The 17,452-nt window shown below is 37.6% G+C and overlaps 1 protein-coding gene and 1 pseudogene across 1 annotated transcript; both read left to right on the top strand.

Moving 5' to 3' along the window:
* Positions 1-314: 314 nt before the first annotated feature.
* Positions 315-6,244, top strand: LOC145501072 (histamine H2 receptor-like). Its single transcript, XM_081480634.1, has 2 exons — positions 315-4,162; positions 4,476-6,244. The coding sequence occupies exon 1, from the start codon at positions 1,087-1,089 to the stop codon at positions 1,972-1,974; it is 888 nt and encodes a 295-aa protein (XP_081336760.1). The 5' UTR covers positions 315-1,086; the 3' UTR covers positions 1,975-4,162; positions 4,476-6,244.
* Positions 4,886-16,698, top strand: LOC145501612 (uncharacterized; annotated as a pseudogene).
* Positions 16,699-17,452: the final 754 nt, after the last annotated feature.

The following is a 17,452-nucleotide window of genomic DNA, read 5'->3' as shown; positions in this document are numbered from 1 at the left end:
TAAAATGGTGCGTCAAATGACGATTTTAACGGAATTTGGTAATTTGCATATTTCTTCGAAATAAAAGGATATTTTGCCAAAAAAACTAACCAGTAGTTTTTGTCATGCCCTAGCCTATCTACCAAAAAAATATGAGCGAAATCGAATTTTCGACCCTTGCCGAGTTAGTTTCCATTTTTATGGACAGGGACTCTTAAGCACTAGCTTTTATTGTGATTGCATCCTTATCCTTATTTACAACTCTGACAAACGTCCCTTTGTTATTCGGCATGAAAAGTAAATTTTTGCAGGTGTATGGTTTCTCTGGCTCACGTCTCTCTCATAATCCATCATTCATTCCGTTAGAGAATAAATTGTCTTTTCTAAAATCCACTTACACAACATTGCCTGTTATTGAACTTTTTATCCTTGTAAAATGCATCCCTTAGATCTAATTGCCGTCAACGGGGCAAAATTACCAGCCATTGTCGCAAAAAATAAAATCCGACGCAAGTTTTTGCAAGATTTCAAACACCTTGCAAGACAAATGCACTTGAAATACGTTTCCCAGGTTCAAAACAAAACCATTTACCCCTTCCACGTCAGATATACCTGGGATCTCTCAGTGCAAAGCAGTAGCTCTAGAAACCTACCTGAAGGAAGTTAAGAGGCATTGCCTTTATTTTTGTTTCCTGCGGAGAGAACGACAGGATTGTTAGGTCTTGACTACCGCTCGTATTGCGGGCGCAGCTACCGTAAGCAGGGAAACTGCTGACAAAAAGGTATAAGGGGAGCCATGGGGAACAAAAATCAAGTAATCGATTTCTATCCAGGTCCTGTGTTTGACTTTGAAATTCTTTTTGAAGCCATTGTCCTCCAAAAAACTATGCACAACCTAAACGTGAGAAGAAAACTATTCATGCCCTAGAAAATTGTCCAACCACCATCCCCCTCCCCTCTCAATAAAGTAATGGTCCGTTGCTAAATTAAATCTATTAAATTAGAAGTTTCTGTCTTCTAATTTACTAAATAATGTCAGCTATTTTTTAACCCTTAGCTGAAATGGAACAATTACAAGAAGAAGCCTATTGATCTTCGTTCAAAGAAATGACTGTTGAATATTTTCCAAAAAAGGAGGACCGTAACTGGTTTCCAGTCGTCATCACTGAGTTTCTTGTGATATCGATAATCAATGCCATCACAATTATCGCCTTTATAAAAAATCGCCATCTACGCAAGCGCAGTACTTACCTCATAATGAACCTGACTGTGGCCGATCTATTGGTGGGTGTCGTAACAGGACCAGTGATCGTGTACCTTGAACGGCAAGATTGCAGCTGGCCAGGATTAATTATTTGCGCCATAGGAAACTCTTTTCCAATAGCTTCCCAGGTCAATCTTTTCTTGATATCCTTAGAGCGGCTACATGCAACACTTTTCCCTTTCAGGCATTGCTTGACCACGAAATGGGTTTACTTTAAAATTATCATCGCTAGCTGGTTAATAAGTTTCTCTCTGGCCTTTGTCATTGTTAATGTAACACAAGAAGCCATACATTACGCATGGGCATCATTCTGTGTTGTCACTTTACTTGTCCTCGCGGTCTCCTATATCATCATTTTCATAAATGTTCGAAGCAACCCTTATTCACAACATCATGGTTCAGTTGGCAAGGAAAGGAAACTGTCAGTAACATTATTCATAGTCACTGGAGTTTCCATTCTCACCATTCTTCCTATGGCTATCCTAAACTCCTTACCAGAAGGCATAATGCAAAAATGGCTCAATGCGTCAAGCGTCGATCTCCATAAAACTCTGGCTGTGATATATTTTGCTAATTCCATTGTGAATCCTCTTGTATATGCCATACGAATGCAGGAATTTAGAAAAGCGTTTGTAAACTTGGTATCGCGACAGAGCCAAGCCGATAAGCGACAACAGGCGGGAGCCGAGCAGAAAAGATGTCATCGTTCACAGCCTCAAACTGTGTTGTAAACTGCCAAAGATTCGAAAAGACCCTGGCGAGGTAGGTTACCGTACCCACGTTGATATTTAAAACTCGGTGTGAAAACTTATACCATTATCTCGTTTGGAAGCGAACGACCATAATCTTGATGCGGACATTACTGAATAGAAACTATGCCCTTAGTTGGATTTTTTTTTTTTTTTTTTTTTTTTTTTACAGTCTACGAATACATCATAGGTGAAGTTTATATGAAATAATTCATATGTGAACTGCGGTTGTAGATGAAAGTGAAGAATGATCATAGCAGTAAATTTTCCAATTTAAGCAATTGGAAAGAAGAAGCCTGAAAAAATCAGGGTTTCAACGGGATTCGAACCCGTGACCTCCGCGATACCGGTGCGATGCTCTACCACTGCTGAGCTATGAAGCCACACATTAGGAGCGAGGTCAATTTATTGAGTGCATATCTTCCCGTGAGTAGTGAAATGATGTGAAGTTTATATGAAATAATTCATATATGAACTTCGGTTGTAGATGAAAGTGAAGAATGATCATCGCAGTAAATTTTCCAATTTAAGCAATTGGAAAGAAGAAGCTACAATGTGTGGCTTCATAGCTCAGTTGGCATAGCATCGCACCGGTATCGCGGAGGTCACGGGTTCGAATCCCGTTGAAGCCCTGATTTTTTTCAGGCTTCTTCTTTCCAATTGCTTAAATTGGAAAATTTACTGCGATGATCATTCTTCACTTTCAATACATCACAGGAAAGGAATTTTTTAGTATATAAATTTCATTTACTCAAGATGGCCTAGTAAGCTGCGCAGTCGGTCTCCAGCGGTAGACTACTGATAAATATACTATAATTTCCCCAAAACTAGCTATAATAAAACAAATTTAAAACAAGGGATAGTAAGATAGTGGAAAAGCAGATTTGCACGATAGTGTCATTTGACTACAACTACCAGAATTCATTTCGTTTTCCTTTATTATTTAACTTTTGAATCCGCTGTGGAAAAATGACGTTGTAGTCAAATGACGCGATCATGCAAATGGCCTATTGTAATGGATGGTAGCCAGGTTGTCGTGCGTCTGTTCAATAATAGATCACCGATGGCGTCAAAATGTGTCAAGAACTGACGTTCTTACCACATTTTCGACGTCATCTTTGATCTATTACTGAACAGACGCACGGCAGCATGGAATCTATTTGTTTTATACAATAGGGAAACAAACTACTACATAATAAAAGCCTTTATCTTTCAAAATCTTTCAAAACCTTTGCACACTTTGACAAACACGAAAATAGCCATTTGACGTAATCTAGTTTCTATACAAAAAATAATGAAATCTCATTGATTGCTATGTGTAGCAAAGAATTGTGATTGGTTCAGGGAAATCACGCAACTGTCAATCGCTTCTCGTTGAATGAAAACTTACAGAAAAAGCAAAATTGAGCTGCGGAAACAACAGATCTTATACAAAATGCTGGAAAAAAGGAGTCAGTTTTTGCCATCAAAGCTCCCCGGTGAGCTAAGAAACCTGGACGTTGCCATGAATAATGCAGGAGTTGAAAAATACGCTCGGAAAACTAACGGTTGCGGTCAACACTGGAGGCCATTCGATTCGATTTTTGAATGAAAGGAGCGTTAGTGACGGTAGAACTTTGTTTCCTCTGTGGTTGGTGATTCTCAAATCACTTTGATGTAGTGTCGAAGACACTTTCTGGCTGCGATGCAGTTGGCCGTTAGCTGTAGTAAGCTGTACTCTGCTCGCTGCTGTGCCCTGAAACGGACTGGAGCATTCGCGTCGGAAAGCATAGACTATTCACAGCCGCTCTGTATTCACGCACGCTAAAGAAAAAGCGAGCGAAGCGAGCGCGAGGCACGTGGGGGTAAGGGGTGGGGTTTGCGAGCGAAGCGAGCAATAAGAATAGAGAGGCTGTAGACATCTTTGGAAAAAAGTGGACTTATTAGGCTCCTCCCCCTGTTATTGCCTTGTTACTAACAGCTCCACCCATTGACAAATTTACTAAATCAGACCAGTAAAATTTGAGTGGTAAATTGCTTGTTTGATTGATTGCAAGTATCAGTTTGCAAACAACAACACGTACGTGTGTTCGTGTGTCGAGAATGTCGTCTCGGATGACTTCTTCAACTCCAAGAAAAGCTGCTAAAAGGGGAGAAAGCCGAAATCAAGCGGTCTTTCCAATTTTTGTAGGTGTAGGCGCCAGAATTTGTGACATTTGTTCGTGCTTCTAGCTTCGCGTTTGGTGTTAAGTTTCGCGTAATTAGTTTCTTTTGTTTTCTGCCCTTTGGTATATGTTATGTTCATTTGCATACTCTATAAGTTCGGTTCGCGTGTAATTTATTTCAGTTAGTAGCGTCATTGGATTCTGTGAGTGTCTCTGGTTTTTCGGTTCGTCTTTGGTTCGTCACATTCGTCTTTTACCGTGTTTCGATCATTGGGTGGAATAAATTTCTATGTTAACGGAAGATCCGAAACCAGTTAAAAGCGTGTGCGACTTTAGTAGGATATGCGTTCTTTTTCTATTCGCTTGGGGGATCTTGGCAAGACGTCTTAGATATCTGCGAAGAATTTTTTCCGAAGGCGTTGCACGGTGTGGCATTTGTCAACTACAATGAGCGTGACACAATTGTTTAGCGGAGAATCTTCATTCTATAACATGTTTCGAATTTTGCATCCAAAAAGTCTTCCGCTGTCTTCGGAAAACAAGCTTATATTTCGCTTCTCCAATCAGTAGAAGCAAGTCGTTCTTTGTTGAAACAACGACGGAGGGAATCCTAAGCTCTTTCATCTCTTGTATATGTCAGTTCAACATTCGCACATTTGCATTTCTTTTGCCGTTGCGTAGGCTTGATATATCAGACTTTCCTCAAAGCCGGTAGGCAAAATTGCAACAACTTCTTTAGACCGAAGAAGATGAACAGCAGCCTCTATCTGTTCATCTTTGAGCGAAGAAACGTTGAAACTTCTCTTAACGGGATTCCACAGTATTTTAAAAACAACCCCTCCATTATGAATCACAGCACGCGTGTTAGTGATGACAACTGCTGCAAGCCGCAAAACGCGCCTGGACGCAATCATGATCAGCCGTTGTCAAGGTGATCACACTTTTTTTCGCCTTTCAGCCAATGGGAATTTTCCGTTTCTGGAGAAACGGAGAATTCACTTTTTTCCAAAGATGTCTATTATTCTTCATCCCAACCCCCTACCCAGTCAAGTCTTCCGTTTTGCGCTGGCGTCCAGTTCTGTCGCGATTCTATCCACGTGTTCAACGATCGAATAAAAATACGAGAAAACAGAAGGCTGTGAACAGTCTAGGGAAAGCAAGGTTATGTCAGTGTTTATTTTAACTAATTTTAAGAAGCGGTGTTGTGATGTTTCATTCCTGACATCAATCTGTGTCAACAATTATTTTGAGATTGAGAAAAGATGAATTTTTAAAATAAATTAATCGCACTGACGTTTTGCTTATTGGGTTTGTAAAATTCGACACAAAGTAATAGTCTCTTACCTTGAAGTAATTTCAAGACCGATTTTGTATTTGGTTTAGTCTCGCTCGACTGCCTACTGAGACTGCTCGAGTATATTTTCTGAGACATTTTCTAAAAAAGAAACGGCTTTTTCTTTCTTTTTGCTGCTTTTCGTACCTGTTTACAGCCTCGATATGACTATTTTTAGTCTTTGTCTTTCGCCCATTCACGTAAAATATTTTCTAAATTCTAAAAACTTTCCCCCACTTTAAAAAACAAAAGGCAAATGTTTGTCATATTGACGTCATTTATGCGTTTGTTGTCTAATAGATCATAGGTAAGAACCAATCAAAATGCGAGAATAATTTACTCAATATAATAATTTCCTTTCCTTTTTTAATCTGCAACTACGCCTGGCCTGTCTCAATGTTTCACAGTATTCGAGTAGCCCAAATACAGGTGATTGGGTGATGTAAACTTGTTGCAGGTAGAAACTGGGAATTATTATCACTTTGTCGGGCATTGTGGCGCATTTTGCGGGCTAAAATGGAGAATTTGGCGGGCTAAAATACATTTTAGAAATAAACTGTCAGTTTAGCAATTGTACAATAAATTTCAACACTTAAAAATTTTCCTTTCATGTCTTCTACAAGTTTTGAAAACTCAAATGGCAAGATTTTGCAACTTCCTGCCAGTTTCGCTTGATGTATTGTGAATTTTCATTCAGGGAAAATAAAAGCCATTCAACTTGTAAACGCTCGCGTGATTGTTCATACTGTTTCGTTGTCATGTTTTTCAGCTTTTATTTTCTCAATGCCCTCCAAAGTGATTTAATAATATTAATAGAGTTCATGTTCTTGGGCATAAATATGTTTTGGGCCCTTCTCAGAGCTCATTTTAATCCTCGCCTAGTAGCTCGGGCTAAAATGAGTCGGGCCCAAAACATATTTATGCCCGCAAACATACATTCTATTGTTTTATTACAGTTAACAATATTGTAACATTATTATACGCAAACCTTTTGTGTAAAAATGTTAGAACGCCCAGCCTGAGTTATGGAATTCTTAAGAGATTATTGCTTTGTTAATTACATTTTTTCTATTCAGTAACACCTTTTTTGACATTAATAAATCTAATTGTTTAACGAACTTTGTATTTTAGCTGCAATATATATATACCATACATTCTGATGTAAACTTTAGCTCACTATAATGATGATACATAAGCAAAAAAATACGCAAAGGTTTGAGGGAAAAGTTTGGGAGAACTCGAAAAACCTGTGAAGACACTCGCCTGCGGCTCGTGTTCCCACAGCATTTCCCGTTCTCCCAAACTTCCACTCGTGTTTCTATAACTCGATAGACTGACACGGTACATGTTTTCTATTTCTTAACGAAAACCGTTTTCTTTTTAACAACTGAATTTTCCACTACTGTCCCGTCCCCAGGCACCTTTTACGTCAATCGGTCAGGCCGGAAACAAAGGGCAACGCGGGTTTTGATGGATTTTTCAAGAATAACATGCCCACAATTCAATTACTCCGCTAATGGATAAGCTACTTGTCGAGGGATTTAAGTATTTCTGAATAGGACAATTTCGATATATCCAAATTCTAACTTGGCTCCGAAGCTTAGGGGAACAAAACAAAAGAAATTAATTATTCATTCCTCATCCTCGATGCGAGTTCATTTATTTTATTCCCCGTGGCCAGGTTAGAGTTTTAATATATTGAAATTGGCCTATTAACAGGTTTTTTTTTTTTTCTAACGAAATGAACAGTGAAGAAGCTTAAATTTCGCAGAAACATCATCACGTAAATGGGCTTGCTGGTTAACAAACTTTCCTTCCGAAGTGGGGAATCAATAATAAGTGTCCTACAATAAAGCCTATGAAAGGCAAAACTTCTCGGAAAGACACCCAGCGAACAAGCGACGAGCAGCAATGAGAAGGGCGAGGTGACCGAGGTGGACTTCTTTCTTATCGAAAAGAAACACTTACTTAACCATATTTCCATATATTGGTGTTATTTGTTATTCCCAATCTGAAATAAGGTACTATTCATCAGCACCATTTGAATATAAAGCGGTGTTCGTCAAATCAGCTGCGCAAAATTTCGTCTATCTGTTCATGGCTATAGGGGCATAAATTGTCACACAACACTGCTCTTTAATGAGCTTGTTTATCCAAAGTGAAACACTATCATCCGAGTAAAACATGTCTATGACAACTGAAATCCGTGTATAGTATAATCATTTATTCTTAAATATTTACCGGAGCACAGGTATATAAAAAGGTAACATCATTTATCAGATCTTTACGTTTGATTCCTCTAAACTACCAACTGGCTATACTAATGTACTTTATTTTTATTTCAGTCTTTTTTGAAATCACCTTAGCTGGGCTGAAATAAATACGAGAACGCCATTGCGGAAAGAACGTAGAATCCGAGTTAACGAAATCACTACTAATGATTCTCCAGTCTGCTTCCCAGTCTTCATCACTAAATTTCTTGTGATATTAATTATCAATGCCATCACTATCGCCGCCTTTGCAAGAATCTGCCATCTACGCAAGCGCAGTACGTACCTTATAATAAACCTGACTGTGGCCGATCTACTGGTGGGTGCCGTGACAGGAACTTCGTACTCTTTAAATAGGCACATAGAAAACAATGTCCCCACATAGGGCATTAAACTCACCTTCCCAATAGCTTGCCAGGTCAACCATTCCTTGATATCCTTAGAGCGGCTACATGCAACACTTTTTCCCTTCAGGCATTGCCTGATTACGAAACGGCTTTACTTTAAAATCATCGTCGGTAGCTGGCTTATAATTTTCGCTATCGCCTTTGTCATGGCTAATTTATCAAAACAAACATTTCGATACGCATGGGCATCATTTAGTGTTCTCACCCTCCTTGTCCTGACAGTTTCTTATAATATACAGATTTAGGCCAGCCTAAAAGCGGAGCTCTTCAGTTATTTTTCGGAATGTTGTTACTAATGAAAATAATCCAACTTGTATGAGGTAAATTGCGAATGATTTAATAGTTTCAGCCGGAACTAGTATTACATCAGCAGATCGAGGTGTAAGATGGTGTGATTATGAAATATAGAGCCATGATTTCAAGGATTTCTTGGAAGCCACCAAAAATCTTGATCACATAACAGAACGGTCTTCTGGCGGCTTTTTGGTGGCATTTCTTGTTCTTTCCTACCTTATTCAGAAAGACAAGGCATTGTCATTAATCATTATATTCTTCCTTAGCTAACATGGGGACTCCCACACAAAAGAAGTTTAAACATTTTTTTGTTGTGGGGACTGATTGAAATGCAGTGGTTACAATATACTCAGTCCCTGAATCTCTACCAAATGAAATCTCACAAAAATACCAAAACAGTATACATATGTGAAAAGTTGGAAAGTTTTGTTTTCTAACTTGTCCCCAAAGATACATTTAGCCATCTTCACTATTGTATGGAGTCTCCTCCTGCTGGAAGGGTTTGCAATGAGCAAAATCACCCTCGCATGAATGGTAATTACGATATTTTTTTTTTGCTGATCATGAATACTTGCATAGGCTTCTAATAATAATTTTATTATTCAATTTCAATGTGATTTGTTCTTTTTTTCGACTGGCATTGTGGACTACAAGAGCTGTTATTGGGTTCCATTAATTAATTTTGCTATGATTAAATTATACCAAGAATTATCAGTGAGCTAAGAGGAAGTTATATTATGTACATGTATTTTGTCTGCACTACACAACCAAATGCACTCAAAGGTTATGAGGCATAGGTACATTTGTCAGAAGAGCCCAGCATATCCAAGATATGTTTTGATTGACACATCAATTAAGATAATTTACAGCAAAATGGATAAAAAATACTTCAATATCCTACATGCACCAAAGCCAGGCAAGGGGTTATAAGGCAATCGTTTAAACAACAGATTGAAATAATTTATAAATTAGAGAACACTATTTCTACAACAGAATGGAACAAATTAACCTTATCGGACATTGCGAATGGCAAGGCTGTCTGTAGAATGTCACAAATTTCTCAACCCTTTCTTTCTACAAAAATGCTAATCCTGCAACTTTGCTTAACACCAGTTCCCCATTTCGTGTTGGCAAAATATCAATTTATGCCATGTCCAATGCAGATTATCACAAAATTGATTTAAAAGCTCAATAAATATCATTTTAAAGCCAAAAAGCCAATTATTTAAATAAACCATGAGTAAATTATCTCTAAGAAAAACTGATTAAATTAACAGGCACTTAAAAATAATTAGTTAATATGTGTTTCTTAATAATGTAATGCAGTGTATCTGTCACAATGTTGCAGCTAGGATATTACTACAAACAGGATGGGTTGCAGAACTGAACCTCCAAGTCAGTTTATTCAATGAACTTGGTGCAGAATTTATAATCCCATCAAGTTGTCTGTAAATACAGAGAAACCAAACAAAGCATTACAATCATAAGTAATGAATTACTGAACTCTTTTACATGTACTGTATGAACAGTGTATGTTCCATTAATATTGGGGATCTCTCAGAAGCTGCATCCATGATAAATTAATTTGTTCACAGATGCATTTGTTTATAGAACTTTTCACAAATTAATATCTCTGTCATAACAGTGACCTCTGTGTTCTCCAACAATTAGCACACAAGAAAAATACACTCAGTAAGATATTGTTTACAATAAAAATCAATGCCTATAAGCAATCATAAGGACCTTAAATTTATATTACCTCAGAAATATCTCACCAGGCCATGGTTGCTTTGAAAATCTTTGATGTTTTAATACAGGCTCCCCATCTGTAACCTGTTCATATATTGACTGACAGGAACAGGCATGTAATTCCTTTCTTTGATATACAGTGTACTTCATTGTTAGCTGTTTACTGAGTGTTAGTAGTGAATCAAATGCTAGGGGTTGGTACTCCAACTTTCACTGTGGCAGGCTCTGCCCTGAGATACAAAGCAAACTTACATAACTGTTATGAACTTCGCCACTTGCTTTCGAGAGCAAATGCAATTTGCTTCAAACAAGCAACTGGAACATTGAGGGTTACAACAATGTGCACCGTCCCAATCACAGGGTCATCCAGGCTGTTTGGTTGTACATATAACTGTACAATTGTATATGAGTTCAGCTTCCAGAAGAAAATCAGAGTTTGTCACGATAAATACTGATGTTCTTGCTTACTCAATGAATGAATGTGCAGTTCCAGAAGATATTCACACCCAACACCCATTCACGGCCAGTCTTTAGAAATTCCAAATTAAAGTATCAGGAATCAAGAGCTCTAATAGAGAAAAAGCCTCCATGTGGGGTATGAATCTTTTCTTGAAGAAAACAATGTCTGAGAAATCATTAATTACAAAATAATGTTTAAGAAACATCTTACCTTACAGAGAATTTTGTAATCTACACTGTCTGGCCAGTTCATATACATGTATTTGACAAGTTGACACTGGGCATGTTTGTAAATTTGTGCACTTCAACATCACATTACTATGTAGCACTGGCCAACTAAAAACAAACAGCATAATTTGGGTAATTAATATACACTGTACATTATTAGGTTGAAATATTGGTGTAGATTGTTGCACATCAACAGATACAGAAACTATTTGCACCTGAATCATAACGAGTGAAAAATCGTGCATGAGACATTTACATGTACATGTAACAGCCCTCCACCTCAGAACCATCACAGATATGATATGATATTTTTAAACTCTCTAAAATTTCAGATTATTCAAGATTAACATATGCACATACATCATCTGGGGCAGCCCTAAAACACTGAATTTGGAAACCAAAATCCGGAATCCAGAATCTGGAATCCAGATATTATGAATGATGATAGAAATAATTCACTTCAGCAATGTCTAATAAATAAATATGAGCAAAAATCATTTTGTTGTTGTTTATTTTCTTGGCTTTACTTCAGCCACAGACTGTAATTGCTAAAAAAATATTGACTAGTTCTGAACAACCCTTAGCTATATATCTGGCCCCGTTGTTCAAAAGCTGCATAAAGCTATTCATTGGGTACATCACTATCCAGTCAGGGTTACTGATTTTTTGGGTGGATAGAGTTACTCATAGCCTGCGAGCAGGCTCTAGTATCTGTCTCTATTGTCTGAGCAGGCTAAATAGGTGTCTAGTGTTTTTCTGCATTGGCATGTCACCAAGAGCCTTCATGCGGCTTTGCCACTCACACCCCCAGCCCAAACACGAGAGCCTGCTCATAGGCTAAGTTACCCATCTTTTGTTCAAGCTGGCCCTGGTGAGAGCCCGGTTCTTGTCTAGATCAAATTGCTCTGAGAAGACTGGTGAGCAGCACATTAACAACAAGCTATTATAGGATATTGCAGTGAGTTTCTGGCAGTCTTTTAGCATCTTTGAACAGCATGTGGTCTGATCTGTCAGCAAGTGAGAAGCAGACGGAAGTAAGTGTGCAACATTTCTACAAATTGTTTTAATATGATGGCCGCCAAGAATATGAAATGCTGATTTGTCACAGTATCAGTGTGGAAATTGTGTTAAGCTGGAATTGGTCTCGTATCTGTTGGAAAAATCAAATTTCATATTTAGATCAGATGGGTTAGCCCTTGGACTTCGAAATTGGGGGGCGTGACCATCAATGTACAGGGGGCTGCCACTGATGGATATCCTGTTCTCTATGACATTTTCTATCTTGTTCAGTATGTACTAGACATAAAGGATAAATTTATACTTCCGGTAAATTGAAGATCACTTGTTATAAACAAAATGGCAATTACCAGCAAGCTTATTTTAGACACTCTCGAGGTGCTTGGAATAAAATTAAGACGCACTTTACTGAGATTCTCATAATCATAGCCCTCACTAAAAATAACGGTTGCCCAATTTCAACAGACGGGGAATTTTTGTTTCAAAAAAGGTTAAGTTTGAGGTCCTTTTTACTTGGCAGCTTACTTTTTACAGTCGAAAAGCTAAGCAAAACAATTTTCGCGTATTTGAAGAACTTATTTTCTTTGATTTGTGGATTCCGGTTTCCAGTTTCTGGATTCCGGTTTTTGGTTCCAGATTCCGGATTGCGGTTTCTGGGTTTTAGGGTTGCCCCATATTTAACATATTGTTTGCTTCACATTCAGTTTACACATGGCTGTTATCCAGCATAGGCAGACTTCTAAGTTTTCCTTCAAAAATATATTGCAACAACTATTGCATCTTTCGTTACCTATTCTTGTGATGAAATGACACAAAATTCAAGAACAAGAAGTCATAAGCATAAAACTAACTTACATGGTAGTGCTTACAGTTCCTCTTACTGTCTGCATATGCCGTCCATAAACTGATGCTGCCTGGACAATGTACTCATTATTTTTCTGATCACACCTTTTAAAATGTCACTGTTATATAATTTGTCCTGAAAAAGCAATACATGAAATGTTATGCCTTTGGCACTCACCAAATACCTTTACATGATGTATAATATACACCATATCAACATTCACAGTTCTCTTTACTTTCATTGTAACTCTTTTGTGTCATTTTCCCTCACTTGAAGACAGGACTTCCACATTAGGTTATAATTTGCCTCTGGAATCTCTATGAATTCACAGGGAGTGATAACAATTAAATCATGACTAATTTTAGCAAAGGAGGCGTTCAAATGTCAGATTTTAATGCTAAGTTTATACAGTAACTTTACATTACTCTTCGTACATATATAGAACCTCTCAATTATTGCACCTATAGACAGAAGGTGTGCTGGGGGAAGAAATGTTCTAAACTCTCTGAACTTTTCCCCCTTACCTGTAATAGGATGACTATTATGAACTACGGTTTGTAACCAACACCAACATCAGGTTATGTATACACATGTATATTTTGTTGTCGTCTGTAATCATAAAAAAATAAAAATTTAAAATCCTCCATAAAGTTCATACTCAATAACACTGCTACATGTAGCACTGTTACTGGAAATCAATTTAAGTGAAACTGTTGCAACAGCTCTGCCAAAATTTTTCCTAGCAGTTAAGGCAGGATAACAGAATATACATGTAGCACATAGCAAAGGCTAGAGATACACACATGTTAGTTATCAGTTAGGATTTGGAGAGCTTCTGTGCTGTAGGTATGGTGAAAAATAATAGATTATCAGAAATGAAGGTTCCTGAGACATTTTGACAGCACTGAGAGGAATTAATATATAAATTCACAAAAGAAGGAGAAGTTCTTGCCCTGTCCAGTTCTCTGTAATAAAAATATCATTTACATATGAGTCATTTATAATATGTGGTTTGTGTTTAAAGCTGATATAATGCACACTCTGATTGGCCAATTCCAGTGCATTATTTACATTTACATGGTATACCTCGGTAAAACCATAAAACATTGCGTGCGACTAAAATAAAAAATATAAAAAATAAAAAGAAATGCCTAATTCATAACAATTTAAAATACTTAACACTAAAACGATGTAATTCTTTACTTGAAAATTATTCTCCTGTAATGCCCATGGGCCAATTACAGGCATGCTAAGAAGTCCTAACACAAAGTAAAAGGAAATTAAGAAAACTATTGCTTTTTTCCAGAAAATTGTAGCGACTGAAGACAATGATGGAACACTCTGAGAGTGCATTCTATCAACCTGATGAGATAAAATTTAAGGAGAATAGAGAATTCACGAAGTTATATCACAAACAAATTGGTACAGGACAGGAGAAAGGAAACTGTACAGCCAGGAAGAAACTGAAACTTTCTTCGACCAGCAAAAAAGTATGCACGCACAACAAAGAAAACAGTCAGTGACATTCATTTAATAAGTTAGTAAATAAAAAATTAGTGTGAAGAAGAGAGCAAAGAGAGAGAAAGTGGAGATAGGAGAGCGCTCTCTCCAACTAAATTGTGTATATATGTATGTAAAAGTTATTCTTATTACTGAGAAATGGTCAGAGCAAGAACTTCTATTACACTGTTCAATTTACCGAGTTAATTAGTACTATCTCATTTTTTTGGAACATTTCCATATTAAGTGTAAATACCGCATTGGGGAATAACCTCTTATTAACAAAATAGGGTCCATGTACCCCCAACCAAAAGCAATGGCACAAATAACATGAAATAGCCAATCAAAATCAAAGCAGAGCTTTATTTGCAGACAGGATTACCATGCATAATCGTCTACTCGACATTTTGGACTATATAAGCATTTCACCAAACCGAACTAATTGGACAGACAACAAAATAAAACGAGGAAATCTACATTATAAACACAAGATGCATATCACTACATCTGAGCTCGAGTATCAACAGCAAATCCCTTTTCAATGAACGGTGACCGAATAAAAGAGAGAATAAAGAAAATTCGTCTAAGCTTGCGGTGTTAAAGTTTAAAAATTATTCACACTTAAATTTGAATATTACTGAGAGTCTGTATTTTTGCCGACGGCTTAATTTAGCTTTGCAGTCATTTTATTGGCAGTAGCTTTACCAGTCTTCAACCAATTTAACCTCGGAATTCACAAAAGCATTTCGCCAAAGCGAATAAATTGAACTAACAAAACGAGGAAATCTCCATACTTTGTAATCACAATATGCAAATATTCACATAGGAACAAAAGTAAATTTAGCAAATCCTGTTCGCTTCGGCTTAAAATGGTTTGTAGACCTTTCTTGGTTCAGTTTTCAACAACAGAAGAACAAATTTTAGCAGTCTACGAAGCGGCAGTGCTAGCTAAATCAGAGAAAACTTCAAAATTCGCCCGGCCGTGTTTACAAGTACGATTTTGGTTAAGCTTATTTTTAGATGTGAGGTTATAAGCTTAAATTGACGACGAAAATCGATAGAAAACATAATTTGTTTACAACTTACAGCAACCTCCAAAGCGACCCACGTGTTATTGTTTAGAGACGAGCGAAATTAAAACGATGCAATTTTTAAAATCTCTTACAGCATGCCTTCAAATAAGGAAGACTTTTAATGGATTCCAATTGAAAATAAGCTTATATCGCCGAGGAAACTTGTTAATTTTCATAACAAACGCAACAACAAAAGTCACTTACCGCAAGTTGGCAATTCAGTTCGGCCAGTGTAAATCTTCCAGGCAGAAACTTGCAGCAAAAGTTGTGAAGACTAAACTGAAGTTATATTTTCGATAGATCAACGAATCAACCACTTCTTTCCGCTACGTTTACTGTTTTGCAATTTCTCTAAAACACTCGGGTACGTTTGATTTCTCTTGTTCATCACCTGACCAAATCAGGTGACTTTTGAATTTTCTTGCACGGCTGCACAGCATCACGTTCGCGCGAATTTTGAACTTGGCCATGGAGAGTTCGGCAGTCTTCTGAATCAATTTGTCGGGTACTTTCGCCTCCTTTCTATAGCCCTCGTTAGCTTTGGTTTACGGCATTGTTCGGTATATTATTTCACCTCCTTTCTCTAGCCCTTGACTAGCTATAATTCACGGCATTGTTCAGTACTGTTTCGCCTCCTTCCCCAGCGCTGGCCCGCTCAGTCTTTTTCGCGATCTTCTTCGCTACTTCTTTGCCTGTTAATTCTTGCTTTCTGTCTTTTGCTTCAGCGCAACCCTGTCTTAAAAATATTAAATCAACCTCCGCTATCGTTTTTCTTTAAAAATTCCGCCAAGAAAAATGGCATTCACCCGCTACCAACTGAGGGTGCATGTCTCTGTCAACCTATTAGTTTGAGTATGGCCGCCATCTTGCGCGACTCCGTCGTCGTCGTCGTCGTCGTCGTCGTCGTCGTCGTCGTCGTCGTCGTGCGTACGCGCCCACGAGCAATACCGCTAGCCATGATAACCATGAGAAAATCAATTCATGGGTTTCCTTTTCTTCCTTATATGGGTATGGGGCTCCTCCGGAGCTCCGCTATCATTATTATCGTAAATGTTCAAAGGAGTCCACACTCACAACATCATGGTTTAATTCACACGGAAACGAAACTGTCAGTAACATTATTCATAGTCACTGGAGTTTCCGTTCTCACCATTTTACCCTGGGCTGTTTTCCATTCTATGCCAGTCGATCTACAGGAAGAATTGTCCGATGCGTCAAGGATTGAAATCTATCTTGTTCTAGGTGCAATCTATTTCGCGAGTTCCATTGTGAATCCTCTTGTGTACGCCATACAAATGCAGGAATTTAGAAAAGTTATAACAAACCTGGTTTGTTGAAGTACGGAGCCCACCAGAGTGAGTCCTTTACAGCTTCAAACCTTGCCTTAAACTGTAAACCACAGAAACGATGAACTAAACACACATCACACAGACTATCGACGCTATCAACTTTCAACTAAAGAGAAACAATTCCAGGAAAAGACGCAGCAATTAAAACTGAGCTGAGAAAAATACCAAAACAGTTTATCCATTTCCGGCTCCATAGATGGAAAATGTCTACACTAACACTTTTTTTATCGCAATAGTTTCCAGAATCTAACGTGCAAGTCACTAAGGCCAGAGCACACCGAGCTACGACACTTATACATAGATATAATAATGCCTAATAAAATAAATAAACTAATAAACATACTTAAATACTCGACTAGTTGAATAATTCGTATAGCTCGAATGTTAGACATTTTCTTCTGATATTTGGTGAAAAGTATGCCTATGCGCCACTTGCCCATATATTGTCTGTAATAGCGTTCCCATAATGGTACATACTCAGTAATTAAACAAATAATTTTTCTAGCTTGAGAATTTCAGCTATTAATCTAAAATTTAGCCGACATCATCTCTGTATCATTGACTTTAAAACGATCATTATATTTGGGTTTAGGATTGAGTTATTTATAATTGATTAATTCACATTTTTTTTAAAGCTTCTGTATACATAAATTGTAGAACAGTTGATAATTAAAGCATGTCTTCATGCGACACTTCAATAGCTCAATTGGTAGGACGCTAGAGTGCAGTATTCGTCCACCGTCTTGCGGTAACTGGTTCAAATCCGTTACAAATGATTAATTTTCGTTGTATG

Source organism: Orbicella franksi, chromosome 10, assembly GCF_964199315.1.
Source record: "Orbicella franksi chromosome 10, jaOrbFran1.1, whole genome shotgun sequence".
Lineage (NCBI taxonomy): Eukaryota > Metazoa > Cnidaria > Anthozoa > Scleractinia > Merulinidae > Orbicella > Orbicella franksi.
This window is presented reverse-complemented; position numbering and strand designations above follow the sequence as displayed.